This window comes from Tenrec ecaudatus, chromosome 10, assembly GCF_050624435.1.
Source record: "Tenrec ecaudatus isolate mTenEca1 chromosome 10, mTenEca1.hap1, whole genome shotgun sequence".
In the NCBI taxonomy this organism is placed as follows: Eukaryota; Metazoa; Chordata; class Mammalia; order Afrosoricida; family Tenrecidae; genus Tenrec; species Tenrec ecaudatus.
Window position 1 is genome coordinate 7,675,866 of NC_134539.1, and position 17,864 is coordinate 7,693,729.

The 17,864-nt window shown below is 45.0% G+C and overlaps 1 protein-coding gene across 2 annotated transcripts in view; it reads left to right on the top strand.

Moving 5' to 3' along the window:
* Positions 1 to 16,758, top strand: part of IL33 (interleukin 33) — a 41,049-nt gene extending 24,291 nt beyond the window's left edge. The window contains exons 2-8 of one of the 2 annotated variants that reach the window (XM_075558912.1): positions 5,552 to 5,656; positions 8,703 to 8,834; positions 9,528 to 9,692; positions 10,911 to 11,045; positions 11,679 to 11,729; positions 14,037 to 14,131; positions 15,068 to 16,758. In XM_075558912.1, coding sequence (XP_075415027.1) covers positions 5,563 to 5,656; positions 8,703 to 8,834; positions 9,528 to 9,692; positions 10,911 to 11,045; positions 11,679 to 11,729; positions 14,037 to 14,131; positions 15,068 to 15,256 — 861 coding nt within the window. In that variant the 5' untranslated portion in view covers positions 5,552 to 5,562 and the 3' untranslated portion in view covers positions 15,257 to 16,758. The remainder of the gene's footprint in view (positions 1 to 5,551; positions 5,657 to 8,702; positions 8,835 to 9,527; positions 9,693 to 10,910; positions 11,046 to 11,678; positions 11,730 to 14,036; positions 14,132 to 15,067) is intronic. The other variant, XM_075558913.1, reaches the window with a different exon arrangement.
* The last annotated feature ends 1,106 nt before the right edge of the window (positions 16,759 to 17,864 follow it).

Consider the following 17,864-nt stretch of genomic DNA (forward strand, 5'->3'; position numbering starts at 1 on the left):
TAGTCTCAGAGCTTCTCAGTTCCACGTGGGAGGGCGCTGGAATTCCCCTGCCTGCGAACACCCACCCCTCCGCCTACTCCTCCCATGCTCACTGTTTTTTGCCAAACATCGTCTCTCCTCCTCCTGTGAGCCTTCAATCTCAGCTCTCCCTCGGGGTTCTGGGTGCATCTGGCCCCTCCAAAGGCCTCCGGCTTCCTTTTTCTGCCCTCACCCGACAGTCCATCAGTTCCATGTTTCTCATCATTCCTAAGGAAATGACATAAATGTGCTGCCCTGGCCAAGGACAAAGTCAAGCTCTCTCTAATACCACTGGTTCCTCGAATGTGATTTTTCCAGGCTGTAAAAGAAAGTGACTTGGTGAAATCGATTCTACCCCTGCCAATGCCCTTAAGAGGGCTCGGTAATCTTCATAAGCACCTCTCGCTACTTCTTCATATTCTCTAAGGGGAGTGCATTGATGAACTCTGCTGCACAAGACCTCTTTACAGCATGGGAAAACCAAGAGGTTACTTTGAGGACGAAGGTGCGCCTGCCCCAAGCCATGGTATTTTCAATTGCCTCGTAGGCGTGAGAAAGTTGGAGACTGAAAAAGCCAGACCAAAGAAGGATTGGTGCATTTGAATTATGTGCTGGGGAAGAATATTGAAAGCATCCTGGAATGCCAACAGAATCAGCAGTGTGACCAGAATGCTCCCTAGAGTAGAGAACGGGGAGAGTTTATCTCACGTACTTTGGACATCTGGCCGGGAGAGAGCAGCCCTGGAGAAAGACATCAGGCTTGGGAAAGTAAAAGGGCAGCAGTAAGAGGAAGGTCCTTGGCAAGATGGACTAGCACAGTGGCTGCAACAGTGGCCTTGAGCAGAGGAATAATGGTGAGGGCGGCAGAGTCCCTTCAGTTGCCCATGAGGTTGCTAAGGGTCACAAACAGTTCCAGGGCGCCTGAGCATCACAAGGAGCTTTTCAAGAAGCCCTGGTGGCATAGTGGGTTACGCCCTGGGCTGCTAACGACAAGGTCAGCGGTTGGAACCCCTCACCCCCACCCCAAGTCACTGTGGGAAAACCATGAGGTGGCTGCTTCCATAAAGTTTCACCGTCGGAAACGCTGGGGAACAGCTCTATTCTGTGGTAACGGGTTCGCCATGGTCTCCCTCCCCTTGAGGGGCGTGCGCTGACTGGTTTGGTAAGGAGCTAGCTGCTCCAGACTTGCTCATCTCTGACTGAGAAGACCGAGGCCACTGATGAGACGCTCCCGGGCTCAAAGCGTCAAATATCCTCCTATGCCCTCTCTCCCACCTCCTGCAGCAAGAAGCCTCCCTGGTTTAGGACGCAGCATGCCTCCTCTTCAAACTTAAACTTTCGAAACATGAGTAAATGTATCTTTGATTGTACAGAAGGGAAGGGTTGTTTTGCTTTGTTTTTTAACCATTGGGGTTTGGGTGAAAGTTCACAAAGCGCATCAGTGTCACACACACACAAACGTGTACACATTTCATTTAGTGACGTTAGTTGTACTTGCCTCAATGTGACAGTCCCCTTCCCACTTCTTCCCTGAGGTCCCACTTGCCCTCATCCGGGGGAAGGTTGGTTGATGCAGTATACAAACCCAGACATTCTTTTCAAAACATGGATTGCATTTTACAATGTGATATTTGCAAATGGCTGGGTGGCAAGAAGAGTCGCGAACAGAATCTCCCATGCTAACACTAGCGGTGGTAGGAGGGGAGGGGGAGGCGCGGGGGGACAGGACAGGCCATGGAAGTACACCGCACAGGCAAAGGTCGAATTCATTAATTTGCACAGGTTTCATTCATACATATCAGTACTCTACAGACACAGACCACAACTGGGTTGTTCTGAGAAGAATGCCAAGCTCACTAAATTAAAGGAGGAAAATTCAAACCAGTAAGATTTCCACCGTTTTGAAAAGTCCCACATTTGAAAGGCTGATAAGCACCGATGGCTCTGGGAGTGAAGAAAAGAGCAATCACAAAGGTGTTGACAAAACAATAAGTTAATACCAGCCTTCCGGAAGTCAAGTAGGCAGTAACTAGCAAAACATAAAATGTGTGTACCCTTTGATCCAACCATCTCGCTGTCAGGGATTTATCCTGCCAATTAACTTACAAATGTCTTCCCAGAGCCATAACACACACACATACACACACACACCAGCTGACAGGTGCAAACCTAGTGATATTTGAAAAATGTGGGATTATAAAGAGGCTTTTCCCCGGCTCTGCCTTCCCCAAAGGCATGTCAAACATTGGAGGCTATTTGCCAGCAGATGGCGGGAAGTCAGATGCTTAGAGACATCCTCCCTGGAGGCAGTCAGTTGCCAGACTACTGACTGGTCCTACCACAGGTAAGGCCTGCTCCCTGCTGTTCAGGACAAGGGGCTACTTCTCCCTAAAGGCTTGCAGCCATCAGTTTGGTCCCTGCAAGGTGAGTGTACACCTAATGGTTTTTATGGAGATCCCGAGAACAGGTCAAACCAGCTCAGTGACATCCAAAATTAGGCTGCCATCCTGAATCTAGAATCCTCCCTTCTTGTCACATGTATACCCCATTCCATCCCCTTCTTACTGTGTGTATATCCCTAGATTGTCCCCCTCTCATTGCTGTATAACCTATAGTGCAACCCCTTCCTGTGACATATGTCTTCACCTGTAATTAGGGGGCTTGCATGTCCCCCCAAAGGTATATAAGCTTGGGTTAGCAATAAAGAGTTCTCAGGCTCCCCTCCTGGCTTCTCATCAGCTCCCCCTTCCTCTCCCCATCCTGCTCCCCATCCTGCTCCCTTTCCCCTTGTCCTCCTTCCCCTCCCCCTCTCTCCACGTGGAGCACCAAGCGGGGCTGAGGTGAGCATTCTACCATGAAATGTGCTTGACTCCATTATTTCAGTCTCTCTTTTATCTCTCATGCTCTCAATGACATATATATATATATGATATATATAATATATATCATATATATACTGTATAATTGTGCCTATCGAGCCAGCGATTAGTTGTGGGGGCCTGGCATTTTCCCCCACAGAAAAATGAACAGCAAAAACATGGGCAGCAGTCATGGTCCCCATCAGTAGAAGACCAGCTAGAGACAGAAAGGTATACTCTCATACAATGCTCCTTGAAACAGAATGTTGTTGACAGATGGAAGTGTTCATGAGATCACTGAAAAATGGAAAAGGCAGCTTACAAAATCATACTTGCAGTATGATTCTATTTTTGACAAATAAGAGATGCTTGTATGCTTGTGTGTGTGTATGTATGTGTGTGGTATCAATAAATAGACAAAAGAAATTCCAAATTCATGATATAGGGGTTTCATGTCATCTACAGGTTTTCTAATTGCTTATATATAATTTTCTTAGTGGGAAAATTACTTAACACGTTTTAAATTTTATATAGGACAGAGAGGCAATGAAACAATCTGTATCCTTGTATGTTCTCTATTAAGCAATAAATGCTATGTATGCTCAATATCATAAAATCTCATATGACTTAATGATTGACAAAATGGAAGTCATTTAAATGCACTACAACTAAGGCACGTAAACGGAAAGGCTCTGATAAGGACTGTCTAGAGGAGGAAAAAGACGTGCTCCCACACGTTCCAGTTCACTCAACTAGCTCTATTTGTATTGCTTCATCCACCAAATGCTGTCACCCAATATTGCTTAATCCATGCATGTACACATATAAAAGTGATTTTGGAAAGCAACCGTGATTGATGTTAACTGCCACCAAGCTAACGTAGCAGAAACCTCGGTGCCTGAGACCAGTCCTCCAGCTCTGTGACTCGGGTGAGTATCAAACCAGCATGCGCGGGCTCTGTGTGCGCGCCCTTAGAAGAGGCAGCGTTACAGAGAAGCCAGGCACGTCTGCCTTGCTGGATAGTCTGAACTGTCCCTTTCTGAAGAACAGCAGAGTGGAGAATAGGTTCTAAGTCTCGAAAATGGTGAGAAAAGTGGTGTCGTGATGACAGTACAAGGCTGATCGGCTGTGTGAAGAAAATGCTGTGTGTTCCAGAAGAGGATTTGAAAATCGCTCCTGTTAGGGTCAGGTCTTGTCATGCAACCCGGGGAAAGTCACTGCCTCTGTGTCAGCCCATCACCAACAGCAGTATTTTCACTTTCTGACCTACTCTGCTCCACTGTGCAAGCTGGTCTTTGCTTAGAGGTTTATGCGTGCTCTAGTCTACGGTGGCTCCGGTGGGGGGAGGATGGTGGTGGGTATAATACCGAATAATTTACTGCAAACAACTAAACAAAAGTATTCACAATTTCTTGACGGCGCATCATCAATAACTTTGCGCTAGCATCGGTGTTGGACTTCCAGGAGGTGGAAAGCAAATGTTTTGAGAATGATGATGGCAACAAATGCACAAATGCGCTTGACACAATGGATGGATGGATGGGTGGGCTGTGATAAGAGGTGTAGGAGCCCCCAATAAAATGATTTTTAAAAGAAAAAACATTTTTTCAATAAAATAAATAACCATTTTATATATATATATATATATATATATATATATATATATATATATATACAGAGAGAGAGGTGAGACAGAGAGGAAACCCTTCCCTCAATTTAATGCAACTTGTTAATATCCAGAGAAATGGCTAGCTAGGATGAATGCTGAGGTCAAAGAAAACCTAGACACAAAATCAACAAGCAGCCATGCGGTCTTCATGCTCTTAGCAGAGTTCCCTGAGCACCTATTGTGTGCAGGGCACTATGTGAACTACTCTCTGTAAAGTTTCACATGTAACTACCCTCGGGTTACCTCGTCGCCTCATCATGCATTCTCAGATTACCACTCAGTGACCATTATCAGATGCTCACTCTTACAAAGCAATTGAATAACTATCTTGTGTATGAACTAAGGCTGAACATCTGAAGTCAAATTCCTAATTTGGATTATTTTCTTCCTGCATTTTGGGGGGGTATGTTTATGGGAGGAAGTCATGAGACTAAATGTCGGTCCCACTTTTGTTTTTGAGATCCTGGGCAAGGCATAACATTACAGAGTCTCAGTCTGCTCCCTTGTGGCATGTCTAAAAGGTTCTGCTTAAAGCGTTCTTGATCAATAAATGTAAGCAAATCAGAAAGAAGGCAAAAATTGATGGAGGATTTCAAGGTGCATGAGAATAATATCCATTTTTATGGGAAGATCGAGGGGGTGAAGTACGGACTCTGACCGTCAATGGGTAGCCTTCATGTAAGACAGGAAGAACTTGGAATCTCAGACTCTACAGGGCTGTCGAGGGACACAGATAAAGGAGCCTGAAGTTGATCTCTCAATGAGTCCTCCAAGCCAGGCACTCACACTGCCACCAAAAGAAACCACTGACCAAGATTTAAAATATCTTGGCAGTTGTCTTCCTTCTCTGATGATATTCCACAGTGGGGATGTATTGTGTAAGCCAAATGTTACTGAAATCATCATTTCTCTCTGTGGTTATGGTATCAGTATGACGATGAGTTACCCACGACTGCCTCTGTTTGTTTCAAGACAATTGATGGATTATTTCCTTTGTATTCCATAGAAGCGTGAACTATGATGTCAAAGATGAAGTATTCAACCATCCGTAAGTCCACAGCCAACCTGAGCACACTGGGCAAGCTACCAGCAAACCAACGCATGCAGAGAAGTAAGGCCTTCATCATTCTTGATGAACACAGTAATTTTTTAAGCCATTATCAACTCTTTATCTTTCCTATGTTCACACTTGCCACCTGATCCAAAGCCACAAGGGTTGACACGGAAAGGGATAGCTACAGAATGTGTAAGATAACAACAACCTGTGACATGGAAGATGTACAGCTTGTTTGGAGGATCATAAAATGAGCATGGGTCAGATCATTTAACCCTGCTCATAGGGAGCTATGTAATATCAACTTCATAAAGTCCCTTGTAGCTCCCTCCTCACACCTCCTCCAAATTTCACAAACCTGTGCCAGATCAAGGGTATAGTCTTTACATGTCACTTCTGATATCACGGGGGGACAGGAGACCAGTCCAGGCTCCCAGAACAGCAGAATTGGCCTCTCAAGTCTGTCCAGGTGCAGCGCTCCCCCTGTTTGTAGAAAGTTGGAGGATAAACAAAGTCAGGCGGCAGTCATAGCTTAGAGATGAAGGGCCATCCACTGCTTTTCTCCTTGCACTTGCCTACCCTGAGACATAATCACGAAAATGTGTACTTGAGTTTTCCATATGGGAGCAGTAACCCAAGACGAGAGCTGATCAAGTGTGGGCAGACTGGAGGGGACGGAGGGGACGAGGAGGGAGGCTGGACTGTGAGACACCGGCACACCCCTATCCTTGGGCTCCTCTCTGTGTTCCCAAACATCTGTGAGTTGAAATGAGAAAGTTGTGCCAAAGAACATCATTCTGGTCCCCTTCTGTCCTCCCTGAACCTTGTCCACCTATGCTGTTCTTTGGTAGCCAGGAAATTAGACTAATTAGACTGTGGTGTCTTAACCATGGTTAAATCACAGGAAACCACAGTTAAATCCAACTTTGTCCTACCAGTAGCTGAGTCAAAATGGTCAGCGGAAGTGATGTGGGCTGTTTTACAGTTTCTAGAATGCCAGAGTTAAACCTACTCCCGCACTGGTGCACATGCTCCCACGTAGCTCTTCTTTGACGCGTGCCATGGTCCTCGCCGCTTATCTACCCTACGAGGGGAGGAGGCATGATACGGACAATTCCCAAGTCGCCTGCAGGTAGCCCTAGGATGCAATGGCACGAGTTTCATCTCCCAGCAGTTCGTCCCCTACAACGATGCTGGCTCGCTTAACACTGAAATGGCAATTTATTCAACACGGTTGGCCCCAAACCCTCATTGAATACCTTGGAGGTCTGGAACAGGTTATGTATGACCTGCATCTTCAAATTCAGGTGCAAGAAATGCCACATCTTTAGTTTTCTAAATAAACTTCTGCTCTGGACTCTGAGCGACAAGGGAAGAAGTCTGGTTTAACTGTGAATCCCTTGGGCTACCTGGCACATTCCACAGCTCACAAAGCCACAGAATCCTGCCTGCAGCAGGTATCCAGACAGTTACATGGCCTAAGTGCTCGTGGGCTCCTGCAGATCAGCTTTGGATTGACAGATGGAAGACTTCATGATCTGGGAAAACCAAACCCACCTCTGCCAGCACATGCCCACCTCCTTTCTCCTGTGCCAGTAAGCCATTCCCGAGCCAGGCCAAGGACACTGTAGGGGAGTGTTGAGGCAGGTTTATCAGGATGAAGTTTTTCATTCGTCCTGAGTAGTTTTATTGATGTCATTTCTTATAAGTGAATAACATTTTCACCAAAACCTGAATGCATAATTTTTCTTGAGAAATCTAGTCTAGTCACCCTGGGCCATATTCCTGCCTGGCACTAGTTGGCTGGACTGGATAGAAGTCACAACTTTTAGCCTGAGCCTGCCCACAGACTATATCTCTGGCCCAGGGAAGGGGCTTGCACTTTATACTGGGCTCAGCAGGGAGCCATTGAAGATTTGTACCTGGAGAATGGCATTGTTTAGCACCATCATTTTGTCATAAAATGATGGATGTATGTATCATGTTAATAATTACGATTTTATCTAATTGAAATTTAGCTATCTTATATACATTGCACTAGGACTCATTGACTATAATTTGGGGAATAACCATCCAATGATTTTAATGCTATGTTTTTCAATTTGACTTGATAGACATTTTATGATTTTCAAGGAGTAAATTTAATTTTTCTACTTGAGATTCTGTATGTTCTTGTGTTTGTGTGTTCCCCCCACCCCTTTGGCTAGTCAAAAGAAGAATTGCTCAAGAACAGACTAGCATTTTAAAATTCAACTCGTTGCTTTGAATTTACACTCTAATAATCCTTCGAATGGAGCACTCTATTAGCTTTGATATTCGACATGCCTGATCACAACCAGCCCCGTGACCTTGGGAAAGTGTCATGACTTCCCAGGGTCATAAAGCCAAAGAACCTCAGTTCACTACCTGTAAAATGGAGAAAATAGTATCTACCATATAAGTTCATTTTAAGGTTTAAGTGAAATTAAATGGCAGCAATTTTTAATACCAATAACTTTATAGCCTGCACCTATTTCTCCAAAATGATTAAAAGTATATTCTGTGTGCGTGAAAACAAATGTAGATCTGCCCCCTTCTTGGTTAAGTAAAAAGTGGTATAAGTTGGGCATTACTCCACAATTCATTATACATAATGATAAAAATATGTTCTAAAAATCCCAAATGTTCATAACTTATCAGCAAAATAAAGCCCAAATTCAGGTGACAGTTAAACCCTGACCTGAACAGGACATGAGGTCTTTATTTCACTTTGTGGACATTGTTGTACATACCAGGATAATGCTGTTAATTTTTTAAAATTTCAAGTGGAGTACTGCTGCCCCCATTTCTGCCATAGACATGGAAGCATTGAGACATTTGTGGGAAAATTCCATTATCTTTCAACTTTTTTTCCCATCAACTTTCCATAATACCAAATACTCCTCATTTACAGTTCTAGCATAAAAAATTTTAAACTCTAAATTTTGAAACACAACTTACCCCAGGGGTTTCTGGTGATAGGCTCTGAACCCGTCCTTGTTTTCTTGGTCTGCAATACACAGAATATGATAAAGAATAAGAGTTGAAAGAATAAAACAGGATCCCAATTTTCCAATTGTTTTAGAATGCCAACAGAATACCAGCGGAGTACGCCACATGTACAGTATGAAGCTGCGCTCTGGCCTTATCATAAAGAACGACTATTACTTCAGGAATGAAACCATCAAAAGGATGTCCTCAGAAAGACGTAAGAAGTGTGCGTTTCATGGCAATTCATTTTTATTTTCTGATTTTGTTTTTGTTGTTGATAAGAAGATACACAGCAGAATGTTCACCAATTACACAATTTGTACGTGCACCAACTCAGGGGAATTGGTGATAGTCTTCAAGCTGTGTCCCCTCCGCATATCCCCCTTGCCTGGCCAGACAACAACGTCAGACATGGCCTCTGTGCCACTGCTGCATTTGGTGCCAGGAGTGGGATTTCTTGCCAGATGCACGGCGGCATGGGTTTTTGTAAAAGAAAGAGCAATGGTGAAATGGCTCTTAGGCGATTACGTGGGTGTGCTTTTTCCCCCTTTCCTGTAATGACTGGAAAGAACATAAGCCGTCAAACTGCGGATGCCATGGCCACTCTAGAAGCAGCTTTCCACCCCTCATAGGCCTTTTAAGCGATTTTTTTTAATTTAAAGAAAAGTATACTAGATAATTCATGGTGCTTGAGTTTTTCATGTTAAGGCTGTGGCTGACTAGTTTTCTTCTCCCTAGTCTCTTACTAATTTGGAAGTATGCCAAGAGACAGTGACCCCCTTCAGGCCTTGGGGTGGCCACAGCCCTGTGGTCAGTTGCTCCTGGCAGCAAGTAACTTCAACTGGGAATTCTCAGAAGGCAGTCTGTATGGACTGAAGACTACTGACTGTCCACCTCTGCTCTCTCTCCTGTCCTGTAGGTGACAAGCCCAAAATGCAACTGCTGGGAGTCTCCGGTTACCACCAACCATCTATGAAGAGTCTGGAAATCCCTTTCCACCGGCCTATATTACCCAGAGCCTCCTTTAGTAGATCTATGGCACAAGCATGTGAAAACACAAGTGTGGCTGGTCCCAGGACTCAGAGTGAGTGGGCAGGGGGGTCAGATGCAGGGCCCTGACAGGTGTCACTCCAGGCAGCAGCCCCAGGCTTTACAAGCCCCCGCCAAGCTTCTGACAGGCCTGGTAGTGCTATACAAAGTAGCAGGAGGGGTAGCTGCTCTCACAGTAAGTGAAATTCGCTCAGCACCTCATCTTATTTTGAAATGCTTGCTAGGGATTCAAATCCCGTCCCTATTATTCCTGTGTGTGGGGATGGGGTGGGGATGTATTTCCCATCGGATAAACTAAAACACATCAACCCAAGAAAGTTCCAACAGCGAGAGTGGTTAAGTTTTAAAATTCCAATCCTAACTCCTACACATTTTGACGAGTTGTGGAAGTGGTTTTGCATTTTAGCACAGACATAATTCAAAGTTGATCAGTCAAGTAACTTTCAAGGACCAAAGGGGTCACCCAGGCTGCCCTTCAAGCATGATTCCTTGATGGAAATAATTTAAGATCCCTGACACTCCTGAAGTTTCTTACCTGCCAAATAGTTTGTAATCGTTTAAGCTTAGAAGTTGGTTTTAAGAAGCCCAACATGTCACGCTCTCCTAAATATTTCATAAATGGTTTTTCTTGGCTTAATTCTGTAATGGGAAACAATTTGTGAACATGTCCACCTCCAGGTCCCATGTAGGTAGCCTTTAAATCTGCTCTAGTCCTATTTCATCAAGCTACACGAAGATGACCACTTTCTACTTCTGATGTGACATTAAAAAAATGAGCAGTGTTGCATCATGGTGTCCTGCTATTTAGTAAGAGGATGGAAGGAGTTGGAAGGAGTTCCCACTTGATGCTGTCACTGACGAAACCCCTGTTGATGAAAATAGTCTCTTCTTGTCCACAGTCCTCAACCATGACGAGTCAAGACAAGGAAGTAGGTTTCCTCAGGCAAAGTCTGTCCCACCTCCAGCTTCTCCCTACCCACCAGCCCCGCTTTACCATGGCCTCCCAATGCCTTCAGGGAGGGGTTGCCGCCACTATCCCACTCTGCTTCCCCACCTCAGCCTTGGGGCTGGGGAGCACTTGGGCCAAAGGCTTCATCTGCCTTCGGAAGGAGGAAGGGGGATTGCTACCAGCAATGAAAACGCAGATCAAGTGGGGAGCATGAAACAAAAGTCTTTTGAGGAAGGGTTGCACTAATGAGCTTTCCCAAAGCCTTGTTCATGTAGACCCGCTTTTTTAACTTCTTAATGGCAGGAGATGCACTTGTTGACACAAAACGCGCTTCTTTGATCACGTTCAACAACCAGTTCGTCACGTTTGCTGAGGAAGGTGGGGTTTTTGGCATCTACATTGAAGAAAAAGGAAAAATTGAAGAACAGCTAACGAAAGGTAAAACATTTCCTTTTGTCTGTAATGATATGATGATTGGTGTACACACACACACACACACACACACACACACACAAACATATATATAATCTCAAACCAAAAAAAGAATTAACCCAGGTCCAACAACGTGATTTCATACTGATGGTAACCCCAATTCATTGGAAGAAGTTACCTGAACATCACTGAATTGAGTTCTGAAGGCTAGTAATTATGCTTCATCAGGGAAGAATGATGATATTGAAAAGTGATTTCTTATTTGTAAAAGGAATCACATATACATCAGCTATTGCTTAGTTATCCACTAGATTTTTCTAGCCGGATCAGTCTCATCAAAGTACAATCTCTTCCCACTGCCGACCCACTGTCACGGAGTCCATTCTGGCTCAAGGACTGCCTCTCATCAAAGTGTATACGGATTCTAACGGCAATGGTTCACATCTCTTATCAACAACTCTATTTGGAAACTGGTCAGAGTAGATGCATCTATTTGTGAGACCATTCTCAAAACTAAACGTTTTCTTTTATTAGTATAGATAAAACAGGATGCTTCCTAGTGACGTATATATGTTGAAACTGAAACCTCTAACACAAATACTAGATCTCAACAAAGGAATTTTATGGATTCTCTTTCAGATAAAGTGGTAATTTGTTACTACAAGTCGGACATCTCAGCCGGCGCACCAGGTAATTTGGAGGGTTGGGTAGCAGTAGTGCTCACATCTAGGGTAAAGATAAATCCAAAAGCAGTCATGAAGAAAGCAGGCCGGCATTAACACCTCAGAACATCCTCTCTAAGCCAGACTCACAAGGAACCTGGGTCATCTTGGAGGATTTACTGCAGCTCATCCGTTTCTCAGGCCAGGGGTGCCGTTGGGTGCCATTGAAGTCGGCTCTGACTCACAGCCACCCTGGGAAGCACCACTCAGGCCTGAGCCATTGTTGCAGGTGCAGTGTCCCTCACCCTGCTGAGGGCCTCCCTGTTGTCACTGTCCACGGAGAAGGGGCCGGTCTCTCCTGACAACATGTCCGAAGTACACGAGCTCAAAGTCTCACTATCCTTGCCTCTCGGTAGCATTCTGGCTATCTCCTTCCAAGACAGCTGTGTTTGCTCTTTTGGCTACGTGAAAGAGATCCAGATAATGGTGGCTTTAACTAGATAGACCCTGATATTCACCTTAGTTTGAAGGGCAATTCCGCTCAACAGCATGTCCAGTAGATTCATCTTGTGCATCTGCCAACATCTCCACGGTTCCAGAGAACTCATGAGCCCACGTCCCACGCAGCAAGGCAGAGAAAGATGGCATGCACATTTCTTTTTAAGGTACCATGAGAAATGTGCACCTGACACGTCTGCTCTTCTCACTCCTGTTAGAACCTTGCCACGTGGCTACACTCAGTTGCAAGAAGACAGGCTGGACAAGGTTCTATATTATTATTCATACAAGAGGAAAATGCCCTCAAACTCACTGCCATCGAGTCGACCTGACTCACAGTGACTCTATAGGGCAGGGTAGAACTGCTCCTATGGGTTTCCAAGACTGTACCTCTTTTGTTCCCTCCCAAACCATTTTATTAGGAGCTGATCGACATCATACCACTCCATAGTTCAGTTACATCAAGCAATCATGTGCAATCGCTACCACAATTGGTTTCAAAACATTTTCCTCCTTCTTGAACTCCTTGTTCCCAGCTCCCCTTGACCACTCCCCCATACATCGCACCCCCCCCCCCCAGGAAGCCTTATTCTCATTGTTGTCTCTACAGGTTCATCAATCCTGGGTTTCACATACTGAAACCAAGAAAAACACATAACAAAGATTCATGAAGGCTACCCCCAATGACAAAATACTTCAGAGACAAACCCCAATGTGAGGGGGTGGGGGGAAAGCACACAGAAAATATTGAAAACAGATCAAGCCCAAAGTATACATGAAGTCTATTCTCGTCATCTCTCAAGTTCTCTGTGATAACCAGGTTATTCCCACCTCTCAATTATGGTTAGAGGAGGGACACCAGAGGCTTAGTCCTTGTGTGTTTTGGGCTTCCACTGGTACCCATAGTGTTCTGCACACCAGAATCTCACCATTTAAGCTCTGATCCGGTTCCCCCTTCTAATTTAGATGATCTAATGGACAGTTCTTGGGTCACAGATGTCGGTGTGCTTCTTATTCCATGTGGACTTAATTGAGCTGACATCTCACTTAGATGGCCACTTGCTTGGAAACAATCCTTTGAGGCCCCGGCTCTGTCCTATCTAACAGCGGTGCATCACCTGACTTCTTCACCCTATCTCCTGGGTTTTCTTCACGAGGGCGAGTACTGAGTGGGGACATGTGGCACAGAATCTTACCGACCACCTCCCTAGAGCATAAGGTCTTCTGTTAATAGTGTCATTGAGAAGCCCATGGTCCTAATTTTTAAAACACCGCTAAGAGAGGAAAATTGAACCAGTGTAGACCAACTACTTATCGCAATACCTGAGTTATTCACGTGTGCAGAATAAATCCGTATGCAGCTGGGCACTGGTTGTCCGGCACACCTGTAACTGTTTACAGGAACAGAACGTCTTTCTCCTGAGGGACAGCTGGTGGTCCTGACCTGCTGTCCTTGGGTCCTTGTTGGCAGCAGCCTGATTCGTGACCATCCCAGGGCTCCCTTCTGAACACAAGGAGGAGCAAGGTATTGGAAGGGCATCGTTAGGGGCTCTCACTTGGAGACCGCAAAGCTGACGGTCAGGAAGGTGCCCCTTGGAGTCGCGGGGCTCCAATAGAAAGAACGCAAGAAAACTCACACTCGTGCCTTCAAGGGGTTTTGACATCCCTACTTAATGGCCCTTTAGTTTTATCTGGGTGCAAATATTTCTAAGAGATGTGTTGGTGAATGAAATATTTATTTCAAGGGACATCTTGGACTCTTGTCCGGGGTGTCATCTATGTTTAAATTAAAATGAGTTACAATTGTGGATTTATAGATGTATATTTTTATTACCAGGGTCTAAGAAGTATTTGGTAAGCCTGCATCTTTCAAGTGACAATGCTTGCGCCCTGCATGCCGACTGCCAGGGGTTCTCTGTGTACGTAAGGAAGGTATGTCTGAAAGAGGAGCTGATACCAAGGGCTCAAGTAGAAAGAAAATGTTTTGAAAATGATGATGGCAACCTATGTACAAATGTGCTTGGTACAATGGATGGATTGTTAAAAGAGCTGTAAGAGCCCCCAATAATATCATTTTTTTTAAAAAAAGGTATATCCATAATGCTCGTGGCCAACTCCACCCATCCGGCCCCCAGTGCAGACTTGGATGCTTGGGATAGTTGGAAGAAGTCATTTTATTTGTGTTATTGAGCATACAATGTAATCCATTGTGGCAAGTAACTGGTTTCTGGTATGAGAAAAGTCAGGAGAAAGTCTATACAATTTCACTACAATGAGTTTGATGCTACCCTCCCCCACCCTGACCCCCCCCCACCCACATACACCCCTTCACCTGAGAGTCTCTGGCTCACTTCAACTGAAACAGAGTGGGCATTTTAACATTTCTCCGGGTGGCTCGCACGCACATAGGCATTTGGGAAGCATTGCTATATAAGACCCGCTGCCCTGGCGTGGTGTTCCACTCAGATTGACCCTACAGAACTGCTTCGGATGGCGGCAGCAGACGGCCACATCTTTCTCCCATGGGGAAAAGGGAGACTGGTAGGTTTGAACTGCCAACCTCGCTGTTAGTGCAATGTTTAACACACTTTCCTACCAGGAAACCAATGAAAAAGAGGTGTACAAATTCAAAAGGGCTGCATCCAGATCCAGTCCTCTCAGCCATACTGCCACTCACAAGACGCCTATTGGCTCTCGGTGCTTCACATCCTCCTGCCTTTGTCCCTTCTTCCTCCCTGCCCACTGGCACTCAGGAAGCAGACCGTGGGAACCAATGCATACCCAGCTGGCCCTCCTTTGGTTTCCACACAGGGAGAGGACGTTGACGCCAGACCGTTCACAAGCTTACGTTCTCTCTCGTGTCCTCAGTTTCAGGAAATGACACAGCTGTTGCCAGAGCAGATCTTGTTTGTCCTGGATCAGAAGAGCTCCGAATATTATTCGTTTGAATGTAAGAGCAACCCTGGAATGTACATAGGTGCCATCGATAATCGTCTTAAGCTCGTGCCAGCACAGGACCCTTCATCCTGTTCGAACATTATGTTTAAGCTCAGTTAAGCGCCGGTGAATTTGGAAAGCTGTGGATCCTGAGTTGCGTGCCCCAACCATCTACCAGTGGAAACGAGATACAGATAGAAGATGGGCAGCATCTAGGGGAGAGGGAGCGCTCTCAGCTATGGAATGCGTTCCTACCCCCACCTCCCTCTTCTCTGACGCCCCAGCTTTCCATTCTGCTGCTTATGTCCCTCTGTACCTTCAACACACGTATCTGCATCTTGTCTAGGGGTTCTGTAATGAAATGAGCAGATGTTCTTCAGAAGGTCCAGTCTAAGCATCCTTTCATGCGGCTTAGGCCCAGGAACTGCTGGAGACCCCAGGCTTCTGGGAAAGGGGCAGAGGCCCGAGTCACGCTTTGGATGGACACCCATATTCCAGAACCTTTCAGGGAGAGTTTTCCCTGGTTCTGAACACGAAGTTCAAACACTGAGTCAGGCAAGGAGGAGCAAAACGGAAAGAGAAAGAAATCCAACGGACCATTTTGTCCCTGATTGTTGCACGTGTCACATTTCTGATTTTTTATATTTTGAATTGAAGCATAAGCAACTTGTACTGGCCTACGATGCAGCTCAGTCAGACATGTACGCTCACTGTAAATGCATAACAGACAGGCTTTTGTTTTGCTTTAACGCAGTACACCAGGAGAGCGGCTACGGAAGTGATTCTAACATAGTGCACAGTGAGGCAAAGGCTTTCTAGCTGCCTAGATCCAGATGAGACACAGCAGTGACGTTTTATTTCTCACATCTAGCTAACACCACGTCTGTGACAACCCCATGTCGCTGACCCTCTCTGCCAGCAGTCTGTTCAATCTACTCATTGTCCCTGGGAGCAGAATTTCTTCAACTCCTTACTTCCAAAGTGTACACCAAGTCTCTTGACTGTCTAGCTTCCGGATGAGCCTGCCTACTGGGGCACAGCTATATGACTTCTGTGCCTTGACTTCTGACCAACTATGTCCTCGGCATAGCTTTCCCAGGCCTCGTGCTCCCCTTCTCTATCACCTGGCCTCCAGATGCCAGCATCTTTATCTTGCTTCATCTACTTGGTATTGTAGAAAATTAATCCACCTATGGATAATGATATTTGTATTGAGCATCGTTGTGTCTTACAGTTACTAAGGCAGCAAAATATATACTCAACCATATACCAATGCTCTACTACTAATTGGGGTGTATGTTGCTTATTTTAAAGTCACAGCAATTACCACTACAGTTTTTCCCAATAAATGGTGACAAAGGTTTTTAAGAAGGGTGACCTTTCATGGAAGTGTGGGCTTTTTGGTTTCTAATTTGTTGGGCACGTTTTCTGGTGTTGTGCAAGAAAAAAGACTAAGTCATTCCCTGTTAGACCAATATACTTTGGTTTCATTGTTTTGTCAATTGTTACATTATAGAGGGAAAAAAATGAATAATCGAATCCATTCCCCATGAAGAATATTGGATGTTGACCATGTACATCTGGATGACAGACTTAAAATAATTGTCATGATGTAATCAAATATATGCATTGTATTATTTATATTCTTAAATAAACAATTTTCAAGAGTATGTGATACCATAATGATTTCATCGCAAAATGACTCAAAATTCTGACATTTGAAAATGAAACTGTGCACCCGTGAATTCCGCATTAATAGTGGGACTAGATCATTTGTCCAATATTTTTTGTGTGATTCCAAGCTAAGTAGGAGGTAAGAGTCAAGGGAAAATTGGACAGAAAAATTCAGATCTAGTTAGAATACAGCAGTTTGACTTCATCTCAAAAGAATGACTCATAGCCCCTACTTCTGAAACACACACACACAAAACCAAGAAATCACAATTCCAGTTTTTGTTCCTCAAACAGGATTCGTTCTGCTAAAAATTCCACAATGGGGAGAAATATTCAGCTGGAGTATTCCAATGGTGTCTGGGCAGGCTTACATTAAAACGCTGTCTCCCCTCCAAGCTCTGAAACCTCATCTTCGAGAAGTTATTTAGAAATGCATGCTGCCTATTCAGTGGGCATTATTGTCAAAGCACCAAAGATTCTCGAGCCCCTATGGCCCTGTCCCTGGGAACTCACACATGTACGACTCAGATGCAGACTCCAGCTCAGCAGAACACAATCGGCGCAGCCTGTCATCAGGAAAACAAACTGGGCTGAAATCTCTATCCCTTTACCTGAGTACCCACACACATCTACTCCACACCCTTTCTGGGGGTCAAGTTAACGCCTCCCTTCATTGTCATGGCTGGGGCTAGTAGAGTTGAGAATCTCGGGAATGGGTGCGAGAAAGGGAAAGCTCGTGGGTACGGGGAGCACTGACGATCTACTTCCTAATCAGGTGCCAAGCCGAGGAAACATTTGTCCAAGAACAATGACAGTTCTTGGCGTGGAGCACATTCTGAGGAGGAGAATGCACGAATCTCTGCTTTCTGCCAATTTTGTAACCCCACGCAACCTCTGTTTCTTCTCTGAAAAACCGGGTGGTCCAAAATACTGGAGCTGTCCGCCCAGTATACATCCCCACCGCCCTACTTCCTGTCGCCGCACCTCATCTTGTACAGGGCAGTGATGTGCCCTGTGCTAGTTAGGAACGTTTATGCCAACATGGCACCTGGAA